This window comes from Schistocerca gregaria, chromosome 8 (assembly GCF_023897955.1).
Source record: "Schistocerca gregaria isolate iqSchGreg1 chromosome 8, iqSchGreg1.2, whole genome shotgun sequence".
In the NCBI taxonomy this organism is placed as follows: domain Eukaryota; kingdom Metazoa; phylum Arthropoda; class Insecta; order Orthoptera; family Acrididae; genus Schistocerca; species Schistocerca gregaria.
This window is the reverse complement of record NC_064927.1, coordinates 424,025,802-424,052,216: the sequence shown is the minus strand read 5'-3', so window position 1 is coordinate 424,052,216 and position 26,415 is coordinate 424,025,802. Positions and strand designations below refer to the sequence as shown.

Here is a 26,415-nt window from a genome sequence, read left to right as displayed (position 1 = left end):
CTTTTCGAAATAATTTTTGCGTTTCAAATCGGTTTGTTCGTTGAGAATGTCGGTGGGACATCTATTCGTATCTATGTAAATTTGCAATGTTTCCAAAATGTTGATCGTAGAGCCTTTAGGTATTCCATGTAGAATTTTTAAACCATTTTCAATGTACAATAAAATTCTTTTGAGTATGTGACCACATTCTCAACGTTTAAAATTCTCCGTCTCGGCCACTGCTGCATATGGCTTTCCTGAGGGTGTTTTTGCTAATAGTTGAATGAGAGTTGTGGTTGTTTGGGGGAAGAGACCAAACTGCGAGGTCGTCGGTCTCGGGAAGGACGGGGAAGGAAGCCGGCCGTACCCTTTCAAAGGAACCATCCCGGCATTTGCCTGGAGCGATTTCGGGAGATCACAGAAAACCTAAATCAGGATGGCCAGACGCGGTATTGAACCGTCGTCCTCCCGAATGCGTGTCCAGTGTGTTAACCACTGCGCCACCTCGCTCGGTGAATGAGGGGGGGTTTGGGTTTTTATATACTGGCGGAAGAGGATGTTACCGTAATCTGATAGGATACTGAGGCCTATGAGGAGGGGTGTTAGGCGTTCTTTATTGCTGTTTGCATTATTTCTTTTCATTGGTGGAAGTAGATGTTCTTCATTAGCCTTTGCTTAATTGCTTGCCTCTGGTGTAAATAGGCATATTTCTTGGCTGTGACAACGACCGCGGGAGGGCACGCTTAAATTTTTGGTCTGTTCTGTTGTGTGGTTTTGGTCCTTTAGGTGTAAGTAGAAGCTTCAGTAATTGCTTTCACAATTTATAGTATGTTGTTTAAATATAATTGTAAAGCTTCTCACCGTTAACCCTATACAAAACTTAATGGAATCGCTACATGAAATTTTGAAGACCCATGGGTTGGAATAATAGTGGGCTTTTGTCTTTTCTGATCTTAGTTTTGTTCCTAACAACAAAAGTATGATATTTATGATATACAATTACTATCTCTGTCCTTCAGAGATATTATTTACTCTGTAAACATAAAGCGTCGTTGGAGTGAGGACTGCGGCGCGGGAATAGCCGAGGGGTCTTCGGCGCTGCAGTCATGGACTGTGCGGCTGGACCCGGCAGAGGTTCGAGTCCTCCCTCGGGCATGGGTGTGTGTATTTGTCCGTAGGATAATTTAGGTTAAGTAGTGTGTAATCTTAGGGACTGATGACCTTAGCAGCTAAGTCCCATGAGATTTCACACATATTATAACATTTTTGGAGTCAGGACTGTCATTTTATTTGACAAGGACAGTAATCTGTACATACGAAATTACCTGATTCATACAACTTCATCAGAAAAATATCCGCTCTGAGATGCATTATGAATGTCTATCCGTAAGTAAAACTGTAAAACAACTGTATATGAAACAAACATATACGTTAGTACGTTATATTAATTGTAATATCAACAGGGACATTTGACAGTAGCATACTAACCGAAACAAGCTTGTAGTGAAGAAATATGACCAGCGTAAGTTAAATAAAATATTTTGCAGCTAACTGGAAATCAATTTATACACTCCAAGACAAAAAAAACTCCACGAAATAAGTATCCGAATAGTGTGGAAATCGGTAAATGTGATGTACATGCTCAGGCAAACAAATAATAACAATTTCAGAAAACTTGATGATTTATTCAAGAAAAAGAGCTCTACAAACTGAGCAATTCAGCAACGCTTTGGCCCACGTTTGACTCTTGTGGAAGAAATTAGTAGGCTTGGCACTGACTGAGAGAGCTGTTGGATGTCGTACTGGGGTATATTGCGCCAAATTCTGTCCAATTGGCGTGTTAGATCTTCCAAATACCAAGACGGTTGGAGGGCACTGCCCATAACGCTCCAAACGTTATCGGTTGGGGAGACATCTGGAGACGTTGCTGGCAAAGGTGGTGTTTGGCAAACACGAAGAAAAGCAGTAGAGACTCTCACCGTGTGGAGCGGGCATTATCTTGCTGAAATATGAGTCCCGGATACCTTGCCATGAAGGACAACAAAACGAGGCGTAGAATATCGTCGACGTTCCGTTGTGTTGTAAGGATGCCGCGGATGACAACCAAAGGAGTCCTGCTATGAAAAGGAACGACATCCCCACACCATCATTCCTGATTGTCGAGCCTTATGGAGAGCGACAGTCAGTTTGGTATCCCTACCGCTGTCTGAGGCGTCTCGAGACGTGTGTTCGGCCTGGAATGTCATTGACTAGAATAAAATTGTCTTGAGTGATGACTCCAGCTTCGAAGTGAACCCCGACGACCAGCAAAGACGTGTCTGGATACGCGCAGGGCTGTAGTGGGATACGAACCAGACTGGCACCCGTCACACGCCATATGGGCCGGCTAGGAGGAATGATTGTCTGGGGTGCCATTTCTTACCGTTTGACTGTCATCTTCAGCATCCTTACAGCACAACAGTACATCGACGATATTCTACGCCCTGTTTTGTTGCCCTTCATATCAGGCTATATATATATTTCAGCAAGATAATGCCCAGCCGCACACGGTGAGAGTTTCTACTGCTTGTCTTCTTGCTTGCCAAACTCTACCTTGGCCAGCAAAAGACGCCGGATCTCGCCCAAACTGATAAGGTTTGGAGAGTTATGGGCAGAGCTCTCGAACCAACTCAGGATTTTGACGTTCTAATGCACCAGTTGGATAGAATCTGGCACTATATCCGTCACTAGGACATCCAACTATTCTATCAGTCAGTGCCGAGCCGAATCACTGTTTGCATAAGGGGCAGAGGTGGACCAAACTTTTTCGCATCCAATGTTTCTGAAACTGGGGTCACTTTTTTCACTGTACATGTACACCACATCTACTGATTTCCATCCCATTCAGATAACTGCATCGTGGGCATCTTTTCTTTTGTCTTAGATGATTATTAAAAATGTCATATTTTGGCCTTATACCACGTGGTTATAATTAAACTTTCCCTGTTTAACAAGTTATAACACGGAAACTAATTACCGTGCAAGTACCAGACTTGGTAGCCTTAATGTCAATGACATGGGGAATTGAAATAATTCAGAATCAATTAAGCACTTTCAGTATGCTGCTACGGTACATGATTCCACTACATACCGCTACCATTACTGCTACAAAAGGGGCTCAATAAGGGGCCCATCAGTGTCCGGAAGAGTCCGAAAGCGCAGGATTGCATTCTGGATAGCAGAACGAAGCATGTTCGTAGGTATGCTGGCTCCCTTTCTTGATATGATGCGCTTTAGATCAGCACCTGTGTGACTGTTCACCGGGTAAATCTTGTCCTTCAGGTAGGCCCACAACCAGAAATAACTGGGAGTAGGATCTTGTACGGATACCATTTGAGAATGGTTTGAAGCACCTTTCGTACAGTGGACCATAGGATGTTCAACTGTCGTGACACAGCACCGGGAATTGCGCGCAACGTTGTCTGCCATAGCAACAGTGATTTCATCAAACACTGGACGGTTGAACCAGTCGTGAAGTGGCACCCAGTTCTCCAGTTGATTCGAACTAGTCATCATGCTCCGCACAGCAGATGGAGAAAGAGAATCCTTCCATAGTTCTTTCAGCCAGCGATATTCTTGGAGTGCAGCTGCAGCATTACTGATGTTCTGATAACAGAGCACCAATAAAACCCTGCTCCTTTTGTCCAAGCTCATGTTGACACGTAAACAGGTGCACTGTGACTGGTCAGGTGTGCGAGACTAGGAATCACGACGACTGATCACGGCGCCTGGTGGTCATAGCTGGAACTGGACGCTGGCGGTGTGGCGCATGGAAATCGTGCACCGCGTACTCTGGACGTTGATGCTACCAAGTTTAGTACCCGTGCAGTAATTAGTTTCCGTGATGTTTTTGTTGTGGTCTTCAGTCCTGAGACTGGTCTGATGCAGCTCTCCATGCTACTCTATTCTCTGCAAGCTTCTTCATCTCCCAGTGCCTACTACAACCTATATCCTTCTGAATCTGCTTAGTGCATTCATCTACTGGTCTCCTTCTACTATTTTTACCCTCCACGCTGTCCTCCAATACTAAATTGGTGATCTCTTGATGCCTCAGACCATGTCCTGCCAACCGATCCCTTCTTCTAGTCACGTTGTGCCACAAATTTCTCTTCTCCCCAATTCTGTTCAATGCCTCCTCATTAGTTACGTGGTCTACCCACATAATCTTAAGCATTCTTCTGTAGCACCACATTTCGAAAGCTTCTATTCTCTTTTTGTCTAAACTATTTGCCGTCTATGTTTCACCTCCATACATGGCTATACCCCACACAAATACTTTCAGAAATGGCTTCCTGACATTTAAATCTATACTCGATGTTAACAAATTTCCCTTCTTCAGAAATGCTTTCCTTGTCATTGCCAGTCTACATTTTATATCCTCTCTACTTCGATCATCATCGGTTATTTTGCTCCCCAAATAGCAAAACTCCTTTACTACTTTAAGTGTCTCATTTCCTAATTTAATTCCCTCAGCATCACCCGACTTTATTCGACTACATTCCATTATCTTCATTGTACTTTTGTTGATGTTCATCTTATATCCTCCATTCAAGACACTGTCCGTTCCGTTCAACTGCTCTTCCGAGTCCTTTGCTGTCTCTGACAGAATTACAATGTCATCGGCGAACCTCAGAGTTTTTATTTCTTCTCCCTGGATTTTAATTCCTACCCCAAATTTTTCTTTTGTTTCCTCTATTGCTTGCTCAATATACAGATTGAATAACATCGGGGCCGGCCGCTGGTGGCCGAGCGGTTCTGGCGCTTCAGTCTGGAACCGCGCGACCGCTACGGTCGCAGGTTCGAATCCTGCCTCGGGCATGGATGTGTGTGTTGTCCTTAGGTTAGTTAGGTTTAAGTAGTTCTAAGTTCTAGGGGACTTATGACCTCAGCAGTTGAGTCCCATAGTGCTCAGAGCCATTTGAACAATTTTTTTTTTTTTTTTTCAATAACATCCGGGAGAGACTACAGCCCTGTCTCACTCTCTTCCCAACCACTGCTTCCCTTTCATGCCGCTCGACTGTTATAACTGCCATCTGGTTTCTGCACAAATTGTAAATAGCCTTTTGCTCCCTGTATTTTACCCTAGCCACCTTCAGAATTTGAACTACAGTATTGCAGTCAGCCTTGTCAAAAGCTATCTCTAAGTTCACAAGTGTTAGAAACGTAGGTTTGCCTTTCCTAAATCTATTTTCCAAGATAAGTCGTAGGGCCAATATTGCCTCGTGTGTTCCAACATTTCTACGGAATTCAAACTGATATTCTGTGATATAAGGTGTTAAATAGAGAAGGTTAAATTATAACCACCTGGTATATGCTGTGGGACCAGCAGAGAAGAAATTTACGTTAAATTATACACTTCTGATGATGCCTAGACAAACAGGCGAAACATGTATGGTTAGAAACAAAATGAACATTCAGTTGCAGCAGACTGAGTTTATGCTATCTACATCGTAAATGTGAACCAAGGGACTGTAGCCGACTGTTGGCGCCCATCGTGACTCACCATGGCGAAGGCGCAGAGGATGATGGATGCCGAGGAGGAGGCTCGCAGGCGCGACCTGGTGCGGTGCAGTTGGCGGAGCTCCAGCCGGCCGCGCTCGTTCTCCAGCGACTGCAGCAGCACGAGCCGCCCCAGCACCTCATCCGCCCCCGGCTGGAAGCGAGCGAGCGTGTTAGTCGCCGTACACAGGTACTGGGTACTAATAAAAAGGCTCGCATTATCTCGCCCCGCTGTGCTTCCCTGCAGTGAAACCATTGTGAGGTATGCCCAATTCAAAAGGAGACCGTCGCTGTAGCGGCTTTGTATTTAGTTCCAGCGAGTGGTTGGTTTTCCAAACGATGGCGTGGTCGTGTTTCTGCTTGCACAAGCGGAGTTAATGGCTTCGCAGCAATTTCCTCATTTCTGGAGAGTTGTTTTCGTAAGATGATGGCTCAAATGGCTCTGCGCACTATGGGACTTAACATCTGTGGTCATCAGTCCCCTAGAACTTATAACTACTTAAACCTAACTAACCTAAGGACATCACGCACATCCATGCCCGAGGCAGGATTCGAACCTGCGACTGTAGCGGTCACACGGTTTCAGACTGAAGCGCCTACAACCGCACGGCCACACCGGCCGGCTCGCAGGATGAGAAGAGGTGTACAGAGAGTAGAGTCTCGCACTGTGCAAAACATTCTGTGGTGCCGACATTATGAGGTGGGATGTGTAAACCTCGAGGACATGCCATGCCCTGGGCAGGCGCACGTTGTCACCTCCAGTGCCACGATTTCGGCTGTGGGGCAGCTAATACGGACGAATCGTCGGATCACCATAAGTGGCATTGCTGTTGAAGGAACTTCGCATCACATAATCCACGAGAAGCTTCGTTATGGCAAAGTTTGTGCACAGTGGATGCCCAAGCATCTTTCAGAGATTCCGAGAATCTAAAATGGATGTGATGAGACATGGTGTCATCACTTCACCTCTTCCTCCAAACAGACGAGCATGGAGTGGCGGCGTCCTGGCTCCTCCCGTCCAAAAAATGACTCACTCTGCCTCGAAGGCCGCAAAAGTGATGCTCAGTTCCATTTTCCACGAAGAAGGACCTCTACTCATCGACTGTCTACCACAGGGCACAATAGTTAACGCCAAGCAGAATTGCAACACGTTGCTGAGGCTGAAATAGGCCTTGGAGAACAAGTGCACAATCAAGTTCTTGAATGGGATAGTGATTCTCCAGGACAATGCTAGGCCACATATGGCCAAGAAGACCCTCGAGTTCCTTCAAAAATTTCTGTGGAAGGTTCTTTATGGCCCCGATATCTCCCCTCGCATACCTTTGGCTTCTCAAAACAATCTCTGAAAAGTCAGAGGTTCACCTGTGACAAGGAGGTGCAGTACACAGTGGAAAACTGGATCCGTCAGCAACCCACGGGTTTCTACACTGAAGCCATCCGCTCCATTCCTACGCATTGGGATCAGTGTATCAATCAATTCCAGTTACGTGTAGTTGTACTGTTCCAGATGAATTGTAATTATCGCATAATCAATAAAATTTATTTACATGTAACTATACTGTCCTTTTCATTTGGGCACACCTTATATAAACTTTTTGGGTTTTGCCACGACACTCCTGTGTATGTCACTCTCATCATATTCGCCATAAGGCTAAGGGAGTGAGACTCATCAAAACATCCAACCATTTCGAAGAACCCAACCAAGTGGAAACCAGAGACGTCTATAGTGGTTCGATCACAGTTTATTCAAGAAACTAAATTATTTACAAAAATAATCTTTTATCACTATAACAATGTTGTTGTAGTCTTCAGTCCGAAGACTAGTTTGATGCAGCTCTCCATGAGAGTCTATCGCCTATAGGCCTCCTCATATCCACGTAACTGCTGCGCCCAGCAACTAGTTGAACCTCCTGATTGTACTGTAGCCTTGGTCTCTCGATGCAGTTTCCCGCCCCCTTTCTCCCCTCCCCCCAGATACACACTGTCCAAAGCTCCTGCTTCTCGTTATTGGTGTATTTATTCTTTGTTTCTGCCGTTATCGGACTCAAGTATGGGAACTTTACACACAGATCATGCTTCATTACAAAAATAACCTGACCACGTGCCTAATATGAATACGTGTCTTTTGTAGCTTTCATATACTAAAGTTACTTAATTAAAGAAAGAAAAATGTCACTTTGAAATAATAACAGTTCATAACAAATTATTTCGTTTTGTTGTCGCTGTAGCACGTAAAAATGCCTACACTCACCTCGTCTCATTTAACAATTATGATTATTTTACATTCACACTGAAGTAGCGATTGCTACGTTCCGTTTCCACACTAATTAAACAAGAAATTACTGATCACGGAAGTCTTCTCATTTAGGTTGTACTAACAATATGTTTCTCTACGGCAACGAGAGATTCTGCAAGCCGGCCGCGGTGGTCTAGCGGTTCAGGCGCTCAGTCCGGAACCGCGCGACTGGTACGGTCGCAGGTTCGAATCCTGCCTCGGGCATGGATGTGTGTGAGGTCCTTAGGTTAGTTAGGTTTAATTAGTTCTAGGGAACTGATGACCACAGATGTTAAGTCCCATAGTGCTCAGAGCCATTTGAACCATTCGATTCTGCAACATAACCCTGTTATAAGCAATAAATCTCTTAATCCCACACGCCTTTCCGCGAAATAACGCAGTTACTAAAACAATTTTCTTCTACAAACGGACGTAACACTTTTAACGCCACTTTCTACCAAATTATGCACGTTATTCACCCGCAGTGTGGCATTCTGCGCACGCTCCGTACCGAAGCTCAACACCGATTCTCCTCCTCACGCCAAGATGGCGCGCAGGTACTAGTGCTGGGACATTGTTGCCATTATACAGTGAGACAACGCTCCGTCAGACAAAAGGCTCCGAAAGTTCCGAAAGCCAGGGACAAGCAAGGAGTACAACGTAGATACATTATGACGTCAAAATAGGAGTATTCCTTACAAAACACACTCTCTTCCATTACCAAGTTCACTATTGCTTGATGAATCATGGTGTGCCCTAACAACTGACTCCTTCTTTTAGTGAAACTGTGCACGATACCTGTATACACTTCCTTCCATTGCCAAATTCACTATTGCTTGATGGGTGTAAAGACATTACTTTCCCCGAAAGTCGATCATATATATTTTTTTCTTTTGTGCATTACCTTGTCATAGTACGTATGTATCATTTATTTCAACTATTCTCTATTTGTTTATACGTCACATTGTTTCTTCATTCATTTTGCTACTGTTTTATATTTTATATTGTACGAATATGAATGTTCTGGTTTTATATGCTTTGTAAATCTTTGGTTAGGCTAGGAGAAGTACTGTGTCAGAGAGAGAGCGAACGACTGTCGATAGAGTGCGAGTTGTGTATCGTGGCTGGTTCGCGGGTGGAGAAACGGTGCAAGTTCGGCGTGAAAGACGGTGATACGCCGAGGAACAATTAATTAAAGTGCGTCCGCTGTGTTAATAGAAGATCGTGCTTTATTAAGTGAACAGTAAAACCTGAAAAGTATATCGAGTGTTTGCGGTGACGATTTTACATATTGTGGGAACTTGTGACAATTAGCCGTGAACCAGACACCATTGTCGTGTGGAGACACTAACTGTTAGAATTGCGTGAAAGCGGAACAAACCAAAATGTTAAGTAAAAAAAAAAACAGTGCTGTGATTTGATCAAGAAAGGTTTATTATATCATCCAAACTGTCTTAAAGACGACGACGTGAACTGATGTTTAACGGACTGTGATAGTGATAAACACATGTGACTGATTTCCTGTGGCAACACGGTGAAAGAACTGTGCGAAGTATTGGCATTAACCGGCTATATATCGTAAATACTAAAGACATTGCATGATTCCGACCTACGTGCACTGCGTGATTAATGAACTTTTAATAACAAAACGTCGCGCGCGTAACGACAACGCACACACTGGAAATATTATTATGGCGCCAGTGCTGCCAGCTGATTCGACTACAACGGAGACGTGGACCACCGCCGTAACTGGAATATTAATGAAACAGGAGGATCCATCATTATCCTCACGCCACGAACCAGGATTAACTACACACATAGTCCGCACGGACCACCGCTGACGTCATCGCATTGCCTGCAGCAACAGTTACGGCATTAAAAAAAATTATTACGCTTTCTCTCATTTCAAAATTAAAGATTTTGCAGTAAAATTATCTGTTTCAAAAATACTGTCACAATATCAAGGTTCAATTTTGTTTAGTTCCAATAAATATTCTTTCCATTGTTTCGTATTGTTGACAGTGTTGAAAACCCGCCAAATTAAAGTTTAATTAACAATTTTCTTTCAAAATTCTTCTCAGACATTTTGCTGCTCATCATAATTTTATTTTAATGTTTGTGTGTAACTTCTTTTGGGGGGAGTATATATTTAATTTTTGTGCAAAAAAATTAGCTACCATAAAATTACGTATATTACCAGCTGATGCTGTCCGCTGTGACTGCTTGAAAACTGACCAATAGTATTTTTGCACCTATCTTCTCATTGGCTGTCAGCTTCAAAACAAAACTACGTATTTCGTGGGCATCTAGCAGATACGCGATGTCTATGTAGGCTTCTACACTTTTTTTTTTTTTTACTTTTGCATGTTTACTGGAATTACATTGACTTTAATTGTCATTTTTCCCCCATTAAAGTGATTTATCGCATCTACATAATAATTGTACTGAATTACCTAATTTATTTTTTTATTACGTAAACATTGGCATACCATATTTAGATTAAAGTTGACGTCTTATTGGCCCGACATACGATTCTGCACGTTCTGACAAAGACTACGCCAATTTTTTTTCTTCCATGACTAATTACTTAAAAGAGTTTTATTTCAGAAGCATAGAAGCAGTTTCTTTTCAGATGGCGACTGTTAAGTGTCAGGACAGTATTGTTTCAATGCTGTCTTGTCGAATTTTTGCAGTCTTCAGGTACGAGTTCAGAGTTTGACAGAGTAATTTTGTGTTTTGCTTGGGTTAACTGTATTTAATTTTGTTGGCAATATGACGATCAAAGAGGAAGAAAGAGTAGCTAGCTTTCAGAAGTGATTTATCGCATCTATATAATAATTGTACTGAATTACCTAATTTATTTTTTTGTTACATAAACATTGGCATACCATATTTGTATTAAAATTGACATCTTATTGGGCCCACATAAGATTCTGTGCGCTCTGACAAAGATTATGCCATTTTTTTTCGTCCATGACTAACAGGAGTAGTCAGATTCCTTGTATAGGTCATGTTTTATTATTAAAAAGTTTTTTTTTCAGAAGTAGAGAACCAGTTTCTGAACTGTGTAAAACACCTGTTAATTTACAACACACACTTCGTTCCATTAGCAAATTCACTACTGCATGATAGGTCGTGATGTGCCCTAACAACCGACTCCTCCTTTTAGTGTCGTAAACTTCTTGTTTCCCCAAATCGATTTAGTACCTCCTCAGTATTTCTCCATTCTCCCACCTAACACTCAGCAGTCTTGTGTGACAGCACACTGTAAAAGCTCCTGTTCTCTTTTCGCCCAGTAAGACACGCAGGATCAGAGTCAGTCAGCTTGTGGAAGGTACGGACAAGGATATTGAGCCACGCCGACTCCAGTACCGGACCAGCTCCAGTTTCCTCTGCTGAGCATACGTGATGCAGACAGACCCATCGAGATGGTTCCACAGATTCTCGATCTGGTTTAAATCCGGAGGGTCTGGTTGCCAGGGGGGTGCAGTAAACTCATCCTGGTGCTCTTTGAACTGCATATGGGGTTAGACATGGTCCCCACGAATAGATGCAGACTTGTGTTCGTCTATTCTGTCTTCCAGAATGACGAAGTCACCCAATGAATGCCTCGAAATCATCCCCCAGGCCACAACGCTGCCTTCTCCGGTCTGGAGCCTTTGCTTGCAGACATTTCCCGCCGTACACGGTAATGGACATCAGTCAGATTGCGGCGGCGCGGTTCCTTCCGTCCCTTTACGACGAACCTGCACCTACCTGTGAACATTGTCTCAGCAGATCATCAGTAGGGAAGCCGAGCGGAACCTATGGTACTTCAACGTGAACCAGGCTACAATTAAAGTCACTAATTTACGTTTCGGGAGAAAGTTTTCACACGAAATGAAAGGTTGGAAATTTTGTCCTTAAGTAATGTATTCTGAAACTTAGGTGAACAAGTATCACTGCCAAGCCGGTGCTAGTCTTAACACACAATCCCCTTCACTCACGTTAGCAAGTTTGTGGTGTTGCATTAAAACGTAATAGCTACAGAAATACGGATTGTTTTTGATTGAGTATGCTCGACAAATATTAAGTCTGTGGGTACCTAATGGAGTCACAGTTTTTAGCCACCGACCTGCTCAATATGACACGTGGAATTTATGTCTTTTCTCGTCACAAAATTCACTTAAGAATTCCGAAATTTCTACAGACCCACCGGAACAATTATGCCTTCACTTTTCAACACTTTTGATGTATGAAACACTGCTAGATCCGGCAACTTATCATTTCCATCGGAACTACTACTACACACGTCCGAACTGTTACATGGCTAGGCTCCGACTCCTCTGTAGAATACTCTAGGTCTTCTCTACCAGCAGAGAAGAATATTGCTCTAGCATTGGTCAGTTTACTCAACAGCCAATAGCAAAACAGCATTCTCCCGCGTCAGTCCACGCTTTTCATCAACAACCAATCGCAAAATAGTAAACCTAAAAACTGCAATTTTTACTGACGTCATTATCTAATATGCTGAAGTTTTTGTCTATCCATAAAGTTATTTACTATTGTTATTTATACCTGAATTAACTTCCCCTTTACCATAAACTTACTTTACAAATCTATTCTACAAAAATCCCCTTTGTCCACAGCCATACTTCTTCGAAATGTTCCCACACTAAATCCCACTGCATAACTCGTTAAACAATTATCTTCATATTAACCTTAAACCACACTCACGCATCATTCATACTGCTAAAACTCATTTATAACAGTTTTAAGAGGTCCATGATTAAAGAATATGTTTGCTAGCACACTCGAGCAGATGTAATTTCGATGTATTGCTCACGCGCTGCCTGCGACATGTAAGCTATAAGAGAATCTGAGACCAAAGAGCAATGTTGACTGCAGTAGGAACTGTGTGGCAGTAGGAGTAAGTTGTTACTAGCGGGCAGTCGTGTGTACGGAGTTGGCTGGGCCGGTGCTGGGGAGCGATGGCAGAGCCTGAGCGTTGTAGGATAAGGTAAAAGCAGCCTCGCGCATATGTAGTATTGTTATATCAAGTCCCATGTAAATGTTTTTAAAAAAAATCGCTTAGTAAGAATCTTTCTCATAAAAAGTAACTTTTGACAATCATTCATTTCAATTTAAAGAATTTACTAATTTCTCCGATCCTTGGTCATCCCGATTATTGAAAAGAAAAATCAGTTCTTTCCTTTTCTATAAGACAAATCTATCGGCCAGCATTGCACTTAGCTGCGCCAGAAAAATTTCTTATAGGAGCATATATATATACGCGTTATCCGGCGACCTAATTAAGGTGAGATTTTTCAGTTTATTCAGAATGAAGTATCAGGGCCATGACGCAGCACTGCTGACGTCCAAAATTTACCAAGTTGAATTGACTGTCAATTATTGAAAGGTTATAAGTGAGCGACAATTTTATTGAGAGGTTTGTCACATTGTATTATTGGTAGGTTACGGAATTTATCTGTGGGAGGTTACGCTGAATGCTATAAATAATTATATTTCTTACTGTTGGGAAGTTACGGAAATTATTTTTGTGGGGAGGTTACACTAAATGAGAATATTATTCATATTATTTATTTTGTGGGGAGGTTACACAGTTTACGTACACAAAAAGACACAATAACAATTTACGATAATACTAGAACAGTTTATGAAAAACATTCTATTACTTTAGTGCACTCTAGTGGGTACAATCGAAACTAAATCACAGTCCCCTATTCAATATTGTCCTCTATCGGCTGATACATAAACTACGTGCGCGTCCAGTCTCGCGTCACCATCTGTCACCATCCAGCTCTGAGACACATCTCCCACTTAACCGCCTCCAAGGCAGGATGGGTATACGGCGCTACGCCTCACGATGGATCATAAAACGTAATACATCTAGAAAGGTCACACTGGACGTCCAGTTGCAGTAATCACATGCAAATTTCAGCCTTCGTCGCCAGTCATGATGAGGTTCCATACTCGGAAGTGCGTAGGGAACGATGCAGGAGACCCACACCGCCGACTAGGCAAGGTCCTAGCGGAGGTGGTTTGCCATTGCCTTCCTCCGACCGTAATGGGGATCAATGATGATGATGAAGACAACTCAACAACACCCAGACATCTCGGGGCAGGGAAAATCCCTGACCCCACCGGGTATCGAATCCGGGACCCGGTGCGCGGGAAGCGAGAACGCTACCACAAGACCATGAGCTGCGGACTCGTCGCCCGTGAACAGCAGTTAGCATGCGTGCATGCAGCAGGTCCTGCTGCACCGACCTGTATGTAACAACGATCGGCGTTGAGGAGACACTTTTGGTAGCCCCTTGGTTTATCTGGGTGTTCAATAGCTCAATAGTTGCACATCTATTCGCCTGTACACGTCTCCGCAGCCGTTGTTCAAGCCTGAGCATCGCAATTGTCTCGACACTGGTTTTGGATGGCGCTATTTTGCCATGCACGATATATTTTAAACGCACCAGCACGAGAACAGTTCACAAACTTCGAAAATGCTTCCTCCCTTAGCCTGAAAAGCTATGATCATGCTCTTTTTGACACTAGATGAATAGCTCCGTTTCCATTTTACGACAACTGCACTCGTTCCCGGTACAGGATACGTATACCCTCTGCAACCCACAATCTGTGAGTGGTTATTGCACTTTGACGAGGAACATACGCGGTGGTCACGTTAATGTGACTGGACTGTGTAACATTCAACAAGTCTGCGAACGTAAGGTAAATGTAGTTATTTAAATGTATATTCGTTGTTAAAATTTTTTTCATATTTACAAATGCTCTTCTTGCTATTTTCAGTCTGAATTTTATATCTTCCCCTACTTCGACTATTTCTATCGCTTGAGCCTTGTCCCTCAGGGTCAGCCATCGTTAATCGGATTTGGCATGTTAATGTGTAAGGGGTGGCCCCCTGGGACGTGCTCCTGGGACGGAATTAGTGTACTCCACTATCTGCATCGAGTGTAATCCATGGGATAGTGCGAATGTGTTCAGATATCTGCGAGCCGTGTAACTGAGGCTTGACATTGGGACCAGCCCGGTATTCACCTAGCGGAACGTGGAAAACAACCTGGAAACCACATCCAGGCTGGCCGGCACATCGGCCCTCGTCGTAAAGCCGCCGGGCGGATTGGATCTGGGGCCGGCGCGCCAACCCGAGTCCAGGATGCAGCGCGTTAGCGCTCTCGGCTACCCTGGTGGGTATCTTCCCTACTACGACTATCGTCAGTTATTTGCTCCCCACATAACAAAACTGATCTAATATTTTTAATTTCTCATTTCGCACTCTAATAGTTTACCTCAATACATTTTTAGCTGCTGCTTCGCTTTTGTGGTCTTCGACTCTGATAACTTCAGCTCAGTTTCTGTACAAATTGTAAATGACCTTTCGAGCGCTGTATATAGGAGCTGCTCAGCTGTCTGTCTGAGAAATTTGCATGACTGGGATCAGAGGTGAGTTGCCTGCCCTTGGTGGAAACGTTTTTATCATTCCGTGATAGTGGAGGATGTTGTTCAGATTGTTACATACTGATTTGATTGTTGTTATTACATAATCGTCGCAGGAGTGTACGCGCATTGTCGATGTTGCAATCGACCACAGTTTACAATAGATAGCACTGCGGAATTAACTATTGTTTTAAATGTGTGTGTGAAATATTATGGGACTTAGCTGCTAAGCTCATCAGTCCCTAAGCTTACACACTACTTAACCTAAATTATGCTAATGACAAGCACACACACCCATGCCCGAGGGAGGACTCGAACCTCCGCCGGGACAGCCGCACAGCCCATGACTGCAGCTCCTTAAGACCGCTCGGCTAATTCCGCGCGGCAACCGTTGTTTTAACCCAGAAACTTATGTTCGCGTATATCATGTCGCAGTTCCGCCCAACTGTAACTGTTTTTCTTGTATTATATAAGGTACATTCAGAAAGAAACGCCACGCTACATTTACCACTAGCATTGTCCAGCAGGTGATGCGCTCATTACTGAAGATTGGCAAGTTGCGGTAGCTGACATTGCCCGAGAGGTCGGGTTGAGCGTCGGAATTGCAACAGACGTTCAGCGCTCTCCATACACTTGTGCTATTCTTATATGAATTTCCGTTACCCCCACTACTCCTTCTGCTATATATGCCAGCCGGTGTGGCCAAGCGGTTCTAGGCGCTTCAGTGTGGAACCGAGCGATCGCTACGTCGCAGGTTCGAATCCTGCCTCGGGCATGGATGTGTGTGGTGTCCTCAGGTTAGTTAGGTTTAAGTAGTTCTAAATTCTAGGGAACTGATGACCTCAAAAGTTAAGTCCCATAGTGCTCAGAGCCATTTGAACTCCTTCTGCTATCAGGAAACTCACTCCACTGCTTTGATTCTCCTAAATCCAACATTTCTCTGTTTTCAGCTCGCAATGGACAGTCGACGGTGTACGCTTTGTAGATAATACTGGATCCAGATATTCGTTAGAAAATGGAATTCAGTCTATGGAAGAGACAATACCTTTGCAATTTGATAAAACTGAAACTCAACCATCCTCTCCTATTGAAATTAGGAAAATAATAAATTCACTCTAAACCAAAAGCTCGCAAGGAATTGATGGCATTCACAGCAAAGTATTGAAACATTGTTCCCAATAGATAAGTAGAATTCTTACCCACATGTGTAGAAGCTCCCTGAAACAGGACATCTTTCCAAATAGACATAAATATGCTATTCTCAAATCATTGCATAAAAAGGGGATAGGTCTGATGCTAACAACTACTGCCCAATCTCACTTTTGACAGATTTATTCAAAATGCTTGAGAAATTAATATATTCAAGAATAGTTTCACATATTTGTAACAATGAAGTATTAACAAATTGTGAATTTGCTTTTCAGAAAGGCTTTTCAACAGAAAATGCTACATATTCTTTCACTGATCAAATATTAAATGCTCCGAATAATCGAAAATCACTCATTGGGATATTTTGTGATATCTCAAAGACTTTGGACTGGTGAATCATGAATCTCTTCTAGATAAGCTTAGGTATCGTAGTATGAGTGGGACAAATGGTTGAATTCATATTTAATTGGAAGAATTCAGAAGCAGAGGTTGAAAATACCGCTTCAGTTGTATATTACTTAGTTTTCACATGACCGGGTTCGAACTGTTGTAAGCCCATCCTCAGGTGTCTTACATGTGCTGCGGTCCCCCAGTGCTGTGTGTACTCCCTGTTCTGCGCTTATAGACAGCACACCGTGCCTGGTACGCGCGGCGCTCGGTGACCACAGCACAGCTACGACACCTGAGGATGGGCTTATAACAGGCTGAAACCGGTCGTGTCAAAATAAAGTAATTTGCAATTGAAGCAGTATCTTCAACCTCTGCTATAATGCTCAGTTGCGGATGCTCTGCCAACAGGATTGTTTGCAGAATTCAGAAGGTTGAAATTAACAGTGCAGATAGCCTGCGAAAATCAGCAGTCTCCACTAGCTGGGGAGATATAAAAAATGGTGTCCCACGGGGTTCAGTCTTGCGTCCCTTGTTGCTCTTAATATATATTAATGACCTATCACTTTATATTCACGAAGATGCAAAGCTAGTTCTTTTTGCTGATGATACAAGAATGGTAATCACAGCCAACAAACAAGAATTAGCTGAGGAAATTGCAGATAATGTCTTTCAGAAAATTACTAAGCGGTTCTCTGAAAATGGACTCTCGCTAAATTTTGAGAAAAAAAACAGTTACAGAATTCTGTACAGTACATTGCATAACACCATTGATAAATATAGTCTGTGAACAGAAGTCTGTTGTTAGGCAGAATACTAAAAATTTCTGTGTGTGCATTGATGAGAAACTGAACTGGAAGAATGGTAAACATTTCAGTAAATTAGCCTACTATGTCTGTTTCCATTCACTGCTTTCATGTGGCATCATATTTTGGGGTAATTCATCATTACGAGAAAAACAATTCATTGCACAAAAGCGTGTAATCAGAATAATAGCTGGAGCCCACGCAAGATCACCAGAACTCCGGATATTCACAATACCTTCGCAATACATACATTCATTTATGAAATTTGTTCTTAATAACCCAAACCAGTTCAAAAATAATAACGAAGTGCCTAGCTACAAACCTAGAAGTTAGGATGACCTTGACTATTCTGGGCTAAATGTGACTCTGTCACAGAAAAGGGTGAATTATGATGCCACAAAAATCTTTGGTCATTTGTTAAGTAGCATTAAAGATCTGACAGACAGCCAACCCCCACATTTAAATACAAATTAAACGAATTTCTGACTGACAACTCCTTCTACTCAGTAGACGAGTTTTTAAATATGAAGTAGTATATACGAAATGTCGTATTCATGATCTATGGAACAAGTATTAACGTAATGTAATGTAATACGTGCCCGCCCGGTCGTCCTGTTGGTGTGCGCCACTGACCCTGTAAACGGCGAGTTTCGGGCGTAACCGCTCTTATAGGGACCACACTCTCATCCGAAGGCAATGGTATTACGACTACTTCAACGGCTTTTCTTTTGCAGCCTCCGGATAATTTATTTTTGGATTCAACTTTTCTGGAAACTGGGAACGGCCAGTGGAAACTGAATTCTGTTCCTGAGGTCGGGCGGCCGGAGCGCAGAATGTGAAAACAATTTCGTGGAGCGGTTTCGCAATTACCGGCAACCCACATGGGGTGGACGGGGCAAGTTTCGAGTCCTCTGAGGCGGAGGCAATGTTTTGGAATCTGTTTCTGGTGTTGGTACTAAGTGATCGTCACTGACCAAAAAAGTTGTTGTTCCGTGCGAGAAGTGTCGTAAGAGTTTCCGACTGCGTCCAGATCGCGGGGAAAGGAATGCCATTTTAAAGGCAGCTGCTGCTGTTTTGTGGGGAGAGGACGCGAAGCAGAACATGGGGCCATCAGCTAGCTAGAGGGGTTGTTTAACGAACGAGACGCTCTCAGGTAACAGAAAATTGAAACGTGGAGTTGTTGTGTTGTGCTTCTCTCTTTTAACTTCAGGTTGTCGCCTGTTTTGTTTATGGAGGAAACTATAGATGGCAAGGAGACAAAAGACTAGTTTGAATCGGCGTTGTGACAGATTGCGGTGCCTATTTTCCGGACCAATGGTAGGGTCTGGGAGCAGTTTGAATGTAGATAAACTGCTACAGAATATTACACTACTGGCCATTAAAATTGCTACACCAAGAAGAAATGGAGATGATAAACGGGTATTCATTGGACAAATATATTATACTAGAACTGACAAGTGATTACATTTTCACGCTATTTGGGTGCATAGATCCTGAAAAATCAGTACCCAGAACAACCACCTCTGGCAGTAATAACGGCCTTGATACGCCTGGGCATTGAGTCAAACAGAGCTTGGACGGCGTGTACAGGTACAGCTAACTATGCTGCTTCAACACGATACCACAGTTCTTCAACAGTAGTGACTGGCGTATTCTGAAGAGCCAGTTGCTCGGTCACCATTGACCAGACGTTTTCAGTTGATGAGAGATCTGGAGAATGCGCTGGCCAGCGCAGTAGACAAACATTTTCTGTATCCAGAAAGGCCCGTACAGGACCTGCAACATGCGGTTGTGTAGGGTTTCGCAGGGATCGAATGCAGGGTTGAGCCACGGGTCTGAAATGTAACGTCTACTGTTCAAAGTGCCGTCAATGCGAACAAGAGGTGACCGAGACGTGTAACCAATGGCACCCCATACCATCACGCCGGGTGATACGCCAGTACGACGATGACGAACACATGCTTCCAATGTGCGTTCATCGCGATGTCGCCATACACGGATGCGACCATCATGATGCTGTAAACACAACCTAGATTCATCCGAAAAAATGACGTTTTGCCATTCGTGCACCCAAGTTCGTCGTTGAGTACACCATCGCAGGCGCTCCTGTCTGTGATGCACCGTCAAGGGTAACCGCAGCCATGGTCTCTGAGCTGGAAGTCCATGCTGCTGCAAACGTCGTCGAACTGTTCATGCCAATGGTTGTTGTCTTACAAACGTACCCATCTGTTGACTCAGGAATCGAGACGTGGCTGCACGATCCGTTACAGCCATGTGGATAAGATGCCTGTCATCTCGAGTGCTAGTGATACGAGGCCGTTGCGATCCACCGATTCCATATTCTGCTAACAGTAATTGGATCTCGACCAACGCGAGCAGCAATGTCGCGATACGGTAAATCGCAATCGCGATAGGCTACAATCCGACCTTTATCAAAGTCGGAAACGTGATAGTACGCGTTTCTCCTCCTTACACGTGGCATCACAACAATGTTTCAGCAGGCAACGCCGGTCAACAGCTGTTTGTCTATGAGAAATCGGTTGGAAGCTTTCCTCATGTCAGCACGTTGTATGTGTCGCCACCGGCGCCGACCTTGTGTGAATGCTCTGAGAAGCTTATCATTAGCATATCACAGCATCTTCTTCCTGTCGGTTAAATATCGCGTCTGTAGCACGTCATCTTCGTGGTGTATCAATTTTAATGGCCAGTAGTGTAGATCCATTGCGCGTCGATATCGAGAAGGTAAGAGAGCGAACTGACTTAATAACACCGGCTTTAACATTCACTTTCCGATAGGAAGATTACCACATTCTTTGGCCCTCCAGTCAGAAGATTTTTCTTCATAGCTTCTTTGACGTACAGGTCAAACACTAGAAAATAATTACTGCGTTCCTGTCTCACGCCATTTTTAATTCCTGGTCTGTCATTCATATCCCATTCATAAAGCGAGGAGTCGCACGCCATATGGCCCAGTCCGGCAGCGATGCTCGAGCGACGCGCGGAACGGACTGTGAAAGACCTCGCTGACAGCGTCTGCGGTCTTTGACGTCACAGAAGATGCGTGGCGGGCGGCATGGACGAGATTGGTCGCCCAGACCTAGAGCGAAGCTGAGGACAGTGGAGTCCGGGCAATTACGCATGCACTGGCACGCCTCTGGACCATTTTTCACGCAGTCTCTTACGTCAGAGGGACAGCAGTGGACGTCAGGCTGAGAGCGGACCGTAGCTACAGTAGGCTGAATGTCGAGCGATCGTAACGAGCCAAAAGCGTTTGTCCCTCTTGGCTCAGGGCTCACTTGTCTGCATCTGCGCCTGAACTCGTAACCGTGTGTGGCGCAGGATTCATAGCGTCCCAGTGTCATATCATTGCCTCAGCGTACGTGTACTGGAGGAAAGATTGTCGGTACTCTTCTGCATCTACATCTACATCTACATGATTACTATGCTGCTCAAAATAAAGTGCCTGGCAGAGGGTTCAACGAACCACCTTCAAGCTATCTCTCTACCATTCCACTCTCGAAATCGCGCGGGAAAAACGAGCGCTTAAATTTTTCTGTGCGATCCATGATTTCTCTTATTTTATCGTGATGATCATTTCTCCGTATGTAGGTGGGTGTCAACAGAATGTTTTCACAATCGGAGGAGAAAACTGGTGATTGAAATCTCATGAGAAGATCCCGTCACAACGAAAAACGCCTTTGTCTTAATGATTGTCACTCCAGTTCACTTATCACTCCGTGGTACATTCTCCCCTACTTCGCGATAATACAAAAGGAACTTCTTTATACTTTTCGATGTCATCCGTCAGTGCCATCTGAAGCGGATCCTACACCGCACAGCAATGCTCCAGAACAGGAAGCGTGGTGTAAGCAGTCTCTTTAGTAAACCTGTTGCACCTTCCAAGGGTTCTGCCAATGAATCTCAGTCTTTGATTTGCTCTTCCCACAACATAATCTATGTGATCGCTCCAATTTAGGGTATTTGTAATTGTAATCCCTAAGTATTTAATTGAATTTACAGCCTTCACATTTGTGTGACTTATCGCGTAATTGGAATGTAGCGCATTTTATTTACTACTCATGTGAATAATTTTTCACTTTTCTTTATTCAGGGTCATTTGCACTTTTCTTACCATACAGCTATCTTATCTAAATCATTTTACAATTCGTTTTGGTCATCTGATGACTTTACAAGTAGGTAAATGAAAGCATCATCTGCAAACAATCTAAGACTACTCAGATTGTCTCCTATGACGTTAATATAGATAGCAGAGGGCCTATAACACTTTCTTGAGGAACGTCGGACATTACTTCTGTTTTACTCGATGAATTTCTGTCTATTACTACGAACTGTGACCTTTCTGACAGGAAATCACGAATCCAGTTGTACAACTGAGGCGATATTCCATAGTCACGCAGTTTGGTTAGAAGACGCTTGTGAGGAACGGTGTCGAAAGCCTTCTGGAAATCTAAACATATGGAATCAATTTGACATCCCCTGTCGATAGCACTCATTACTTCATGAGTATAACGATCTAGTTGTGTTTCGCAACAAAGATATTTTCTGAACCCGTGCAAACTACCTATCAATAAACCGTTTTCTTCGAGGTACTTCATAATGTTCTAATACAGTATATGTTCATATCCCTACTGCAAATCGACGTTAGTGATATGGGCCTTTAATTCAACGGATTGATGTGACTTGAGCAATTTTCCAGTCTTTAGGTACGGATCTTTCTGTAAGCGCGCGGTTGTATATAATTGCTAAATATGGAGCTATCGTACCAGCGTACTCTGAGAGGAATCTGACTGGTATACTACCTGGACCGGAAACCTTGCTTTTATTAAGTGACTTGAGCTGCTTTGCGACACCGAGGATATCTATTTCTATGTTTCTCATCTTGCCAGTTATTCTTGACTAGATTTCGCGAATTTTCCTTCGTCTTCTTTGGTGAAGGAGTTTCGGAAAATCGTGTTTAATAACTCTGCTTTGGTGGCACTGTCATCAGTGACTTCGCGGTTGTTGTCGTGCAGTGAAGGTACTGAATGCGTCTGGCCACTGGTGTGCTTTATATATGACCAGAATCTCTTCGGGTTTTCTGCCAGATTTCGAGACACAATTTCGTTGTGGAAATTATTGAAAGCATCTCGCATTGAAGTACGCGCTGTATTTCGAACTCCTGCAAAACTTTGCCAGTCTTGGGGATTTTGCGTTCTTTTAAATTTGGCATGCTTTTTTCGCTGCTGCTTCAACGGCGGTCTGACTCGTTTTGTGTACCATGGGGGATCAGTACAATCACTTATTAATTTATGTGGTATATATCTCTCAATTTCTGTCGATACTATCTCTTTGAGATCATTCCTCAACTTTTCTGCGCTTACATGATCAGATCGGAAGGGGTGTAGACTGTCTCTTAAAAAGGCGTTAAGAGCATTTTTATCAGCTTTTTCAATAGACATACTTTGCATTTCTTTTTGATGGTTTTAGGAGTTGCGGTATTCAGCCTAGCAGCTACTGCCTTGTGGTCGCTAATCCCTGTATTTGTCACAACACTCACTATTTGTCTAGGATTATTTGTTACTAAAAGGTCAAGTATGCTTTCGCAACCATTTACGCTTCGAGTGGGCTCATGAACTAATTGTTCAAAATAATTTTCTGAGAAAGCATTCAGTACAATTTCGGATGATGTTTTATGCCTGCCGCCGGCTTTATACGTAGAATTTTTCCAATATATCGCGGGTAGATTAAAGTCAGCACCTACTGTAATTGTATGAGTGGGTTACTTTTTTGAAATGAGACTCAAAATTTCTTTGAACTCTTCAGCTACTATATTTTCTTAGTCGGGGGGTCGGTAAAACGACCCAATTAATCATTTTGTCCGATTGTCAAGTATAGCCTCTGCCCATACTACACTCCTGGAAATGGAAAAAAGAACACATTGACACCGGTGTGTCAGACCCACCATACTTGCTCCGGACACTGCGAGAGGGCTGTACAAGCAATGATCACACGCACGGCACAGCGGACACACCAGGAACCGCGGTGTTGGCCGTCGAATGGCGCTAGCTGCGCTGCATTTGTGCACCGCCGCCGTCAGTGTCAGCCAGTTTGCCGTGGCATACGGAGCTCCATCGCAGTCTTTAACACTGGTAGCATGCCGCGACAGCGTGGACGTGAACCGTATGTGCAGTTGACGGACTTTGAGCGAGGGCGTACAGTGGGCATGCGGGAGGCCGGGTGGACGTACCGCCAAATTGCTCAACACGTGGGGCGTGAGGTCTCCACAGTACATCGATATTGTCGCCAGTGGTCGGCGGAAGGTGCACGTGCCCGTCGACCTGGGACCGGACCGCAGCGACGCACGGATGCACTCCAAGACCGTAGGATCCTGCGCAGTGCCGTAGGGGACCGCACCGCCACTTCCCAGCAAATTAGGTACACTATTGCTCCTGGGGTATCAGCGAGGACCATTCGCAACCGTCTCCATGAAGCTGGGCTACGGTCCCGCACACCGTTAGGCCGTCTTCCGCTCACGCCCCAACATCGTGCAGCCCGCCTCCAGTGGTGTCGCGACAGGCGTGAATGGAGGGACGAATGGAGACGTGTCGTCTTCAGCGATGAGAGTCGCTTCTGCCTTTGTGCCAATGACGGTCGTATGCGTGTTTGGCGCCGTGCAGGTGAGCGCCACAATCAGGACTGCATACGACCGAGGCACACAGGGCCAACACCCGGCATCATGGTGTGGGGAGCGATCTCCTACACTAGCCGTACACCTCTGGTGATCGTCGAGGGGACACTGAATAGTGCACGGTACATCCAAACCGTCATCGAACCCATCGTTCTACCATTCCTAGACCGGCAAGGGAACTTGCTGTTCCAACAGGACAATGCACGTCCGCATGTATCCCGTGCCACCCAACGTGCTCTAGAAGGTGTAAGTCAACTACCCTGGCCAGCTAGATCTCCGGATCTGTCCCCCATTGAGCATGTTTGGGACTGGATGAAGCGTCGTCTCACGCGGTCTGCACGTCCAGCACGAACGCTGGTCCAACTGAGGAGCCAGGTGGAAATGGCATGGCAAGCCGTCCCACAGGACTACATCCAGCATCTCTACGATCGTCTCCATGGGAGAATAGCAGCCTGCATTGCTACGAAAGGTGGATATACACTGTACTAGTGCCGACATTGTGCATGCTCTGTTGCCTGTGTCTATGTGCCTGTGGTTCTGTCAGTGTGATCATGTGATGTATCTGACCCCAGGAATGTGTCAATAAAGTTTCCCCTTCCTGGGACAATGAATTCACGGTGTTCTTATTTCAATTTCCAGGAGTGTATTTCGCAGGAACTACCTACTTCAATTTCACTAAAAGGCAAACTACTTCTGGCAGCAATAAATTCTCCATCACCAACTATGTTTAATCTATCCTTTTTGAACACTGTTGGAAATTATTTCCAGCTTTAGCCAGCTTTCTGTACCTATAACTATTTGAGCTTCAGTTCTTTCTATTAGAGCTTGGAGCTCTGGTTGTTGTCCAACACAACTACGACAATTTACAACTACAATACCGATCGTTTCTACAACTAACTTGCTGTGTTTTACCTGCCCCCTTTTAGACATACGCCCTTTCTGTGGTTCCCTGAAGCCCCCTAACCTAAAAAACCACCCAGTCTCTTCCACACAGCCCCCACTACCTGTGTAGCCGCTTCCTGTGTGTAATGGACTCCTGACCCATTAAGCGGAACCTGGAAACCCACCACCCAATGCGCAAGTCAAGGAATATGCAGCCTACACGGCCACAGAACCACCTGAGCCTCTGATTCAGGCCCTCCAATCAGCTCTGCACCAGGAACACAGTCGGTTTTATCGACCGTTTTATCGACAATGCTGCAGATGGTGAGCTCCGCCTTAATCTCGCTAGCAAGACTGTCCGTCTTTACCATTTCCACTAGCCGCCCAAAACTAGAGAGAATCTCCTCCAATCCAAAGCGACACACGTCATTGGTGCCGACATGAGCCACCACCTGCAGCTGGCTGCACGCTGTAGTCTTCATGGCATCCGGAAGGACCCTTTCTAAATCTGGAATGACTCCCCCCAGTACGCACACGGAGTGCACACTGGCTTCCTTCCCCTCCTTGGCAGCCATTTTCCTAAGGGGCCCCATTACGCTCCTAATGTTGGAGCTCCCAGCTACCAGCAAACCTACACTCAATTAACGCCCAGACCTTGTGAGCCGAGAAGCTTCCTCTTGTCCAGGGTGGACGATGCATCCGGCTCAGAGACATCGTCAGCCACAGATAATGCCCGAAACTGTTCGTCAAACGAACCGGGGAAGCCCTACGATCGGCCCCTAGGAAAGGTTTTCGCTCCCTGCCAGACTTTGGAATGATCTCCCACTCGACCACGGATGAGGAGTCAACCTTAGTGCAGGCAGTACCCTCCCCCCCCCCCCCCCCCCCCCCCGCCACCACAGTGATGCCCCTTGGCCGCAGCTTCAAGCTGTGTGACGGAAGCCAATGCAACCTGCAGCTGTGAGCGAAGGGTCGTCAACTCAGCCCCCATCTGTAAACAGCAATCACAGTTCCTATCCATTACTACAGTCGCTCCCGTTTGAAGCTCGTAAAAATATGTAGTAAACGAACGGTGTACTTGGCTTGTTAGCAGCAGGAACACGTGATGCTCTGTCACCGACGGTCTGTCCCACACTGAGCTATACTAACCAAAACAAACAGGAGACTGTACGTTGCGAGGGTCGATATGAGGATGTATAGCAACTGCGGTAGGGTATGCTACACTGTTATTAAAATAAAAAGCTTGTGCGTAGTAAGCA

At 44.5% G+C, this 26,415-nt stretch overlaps 1 protein-coding gene across 1 annotated transcript in view; it reads right to left on the bottom strand.

Moving 5' to 3' along the window:
- LOC126284222 (calcium release-activated calcium channel protein 1-like) overlaps positions 1-26,415 on the bottom strand; it is a 153,337-nt gene that overhangs the window by 52,039 nt on the left and 74,883 nt on the right. The window contains exon 2 of the mRNA XM_049982995.1: positions 5,522-5,671. Within this exon, the coding sequence (XP_049838952.1) occupies positions 5,522-5,671 (150 nt within the window). The remainder of the gene's footprint in view (positions 1-5,521; positions 5,672-26,415) is intronic.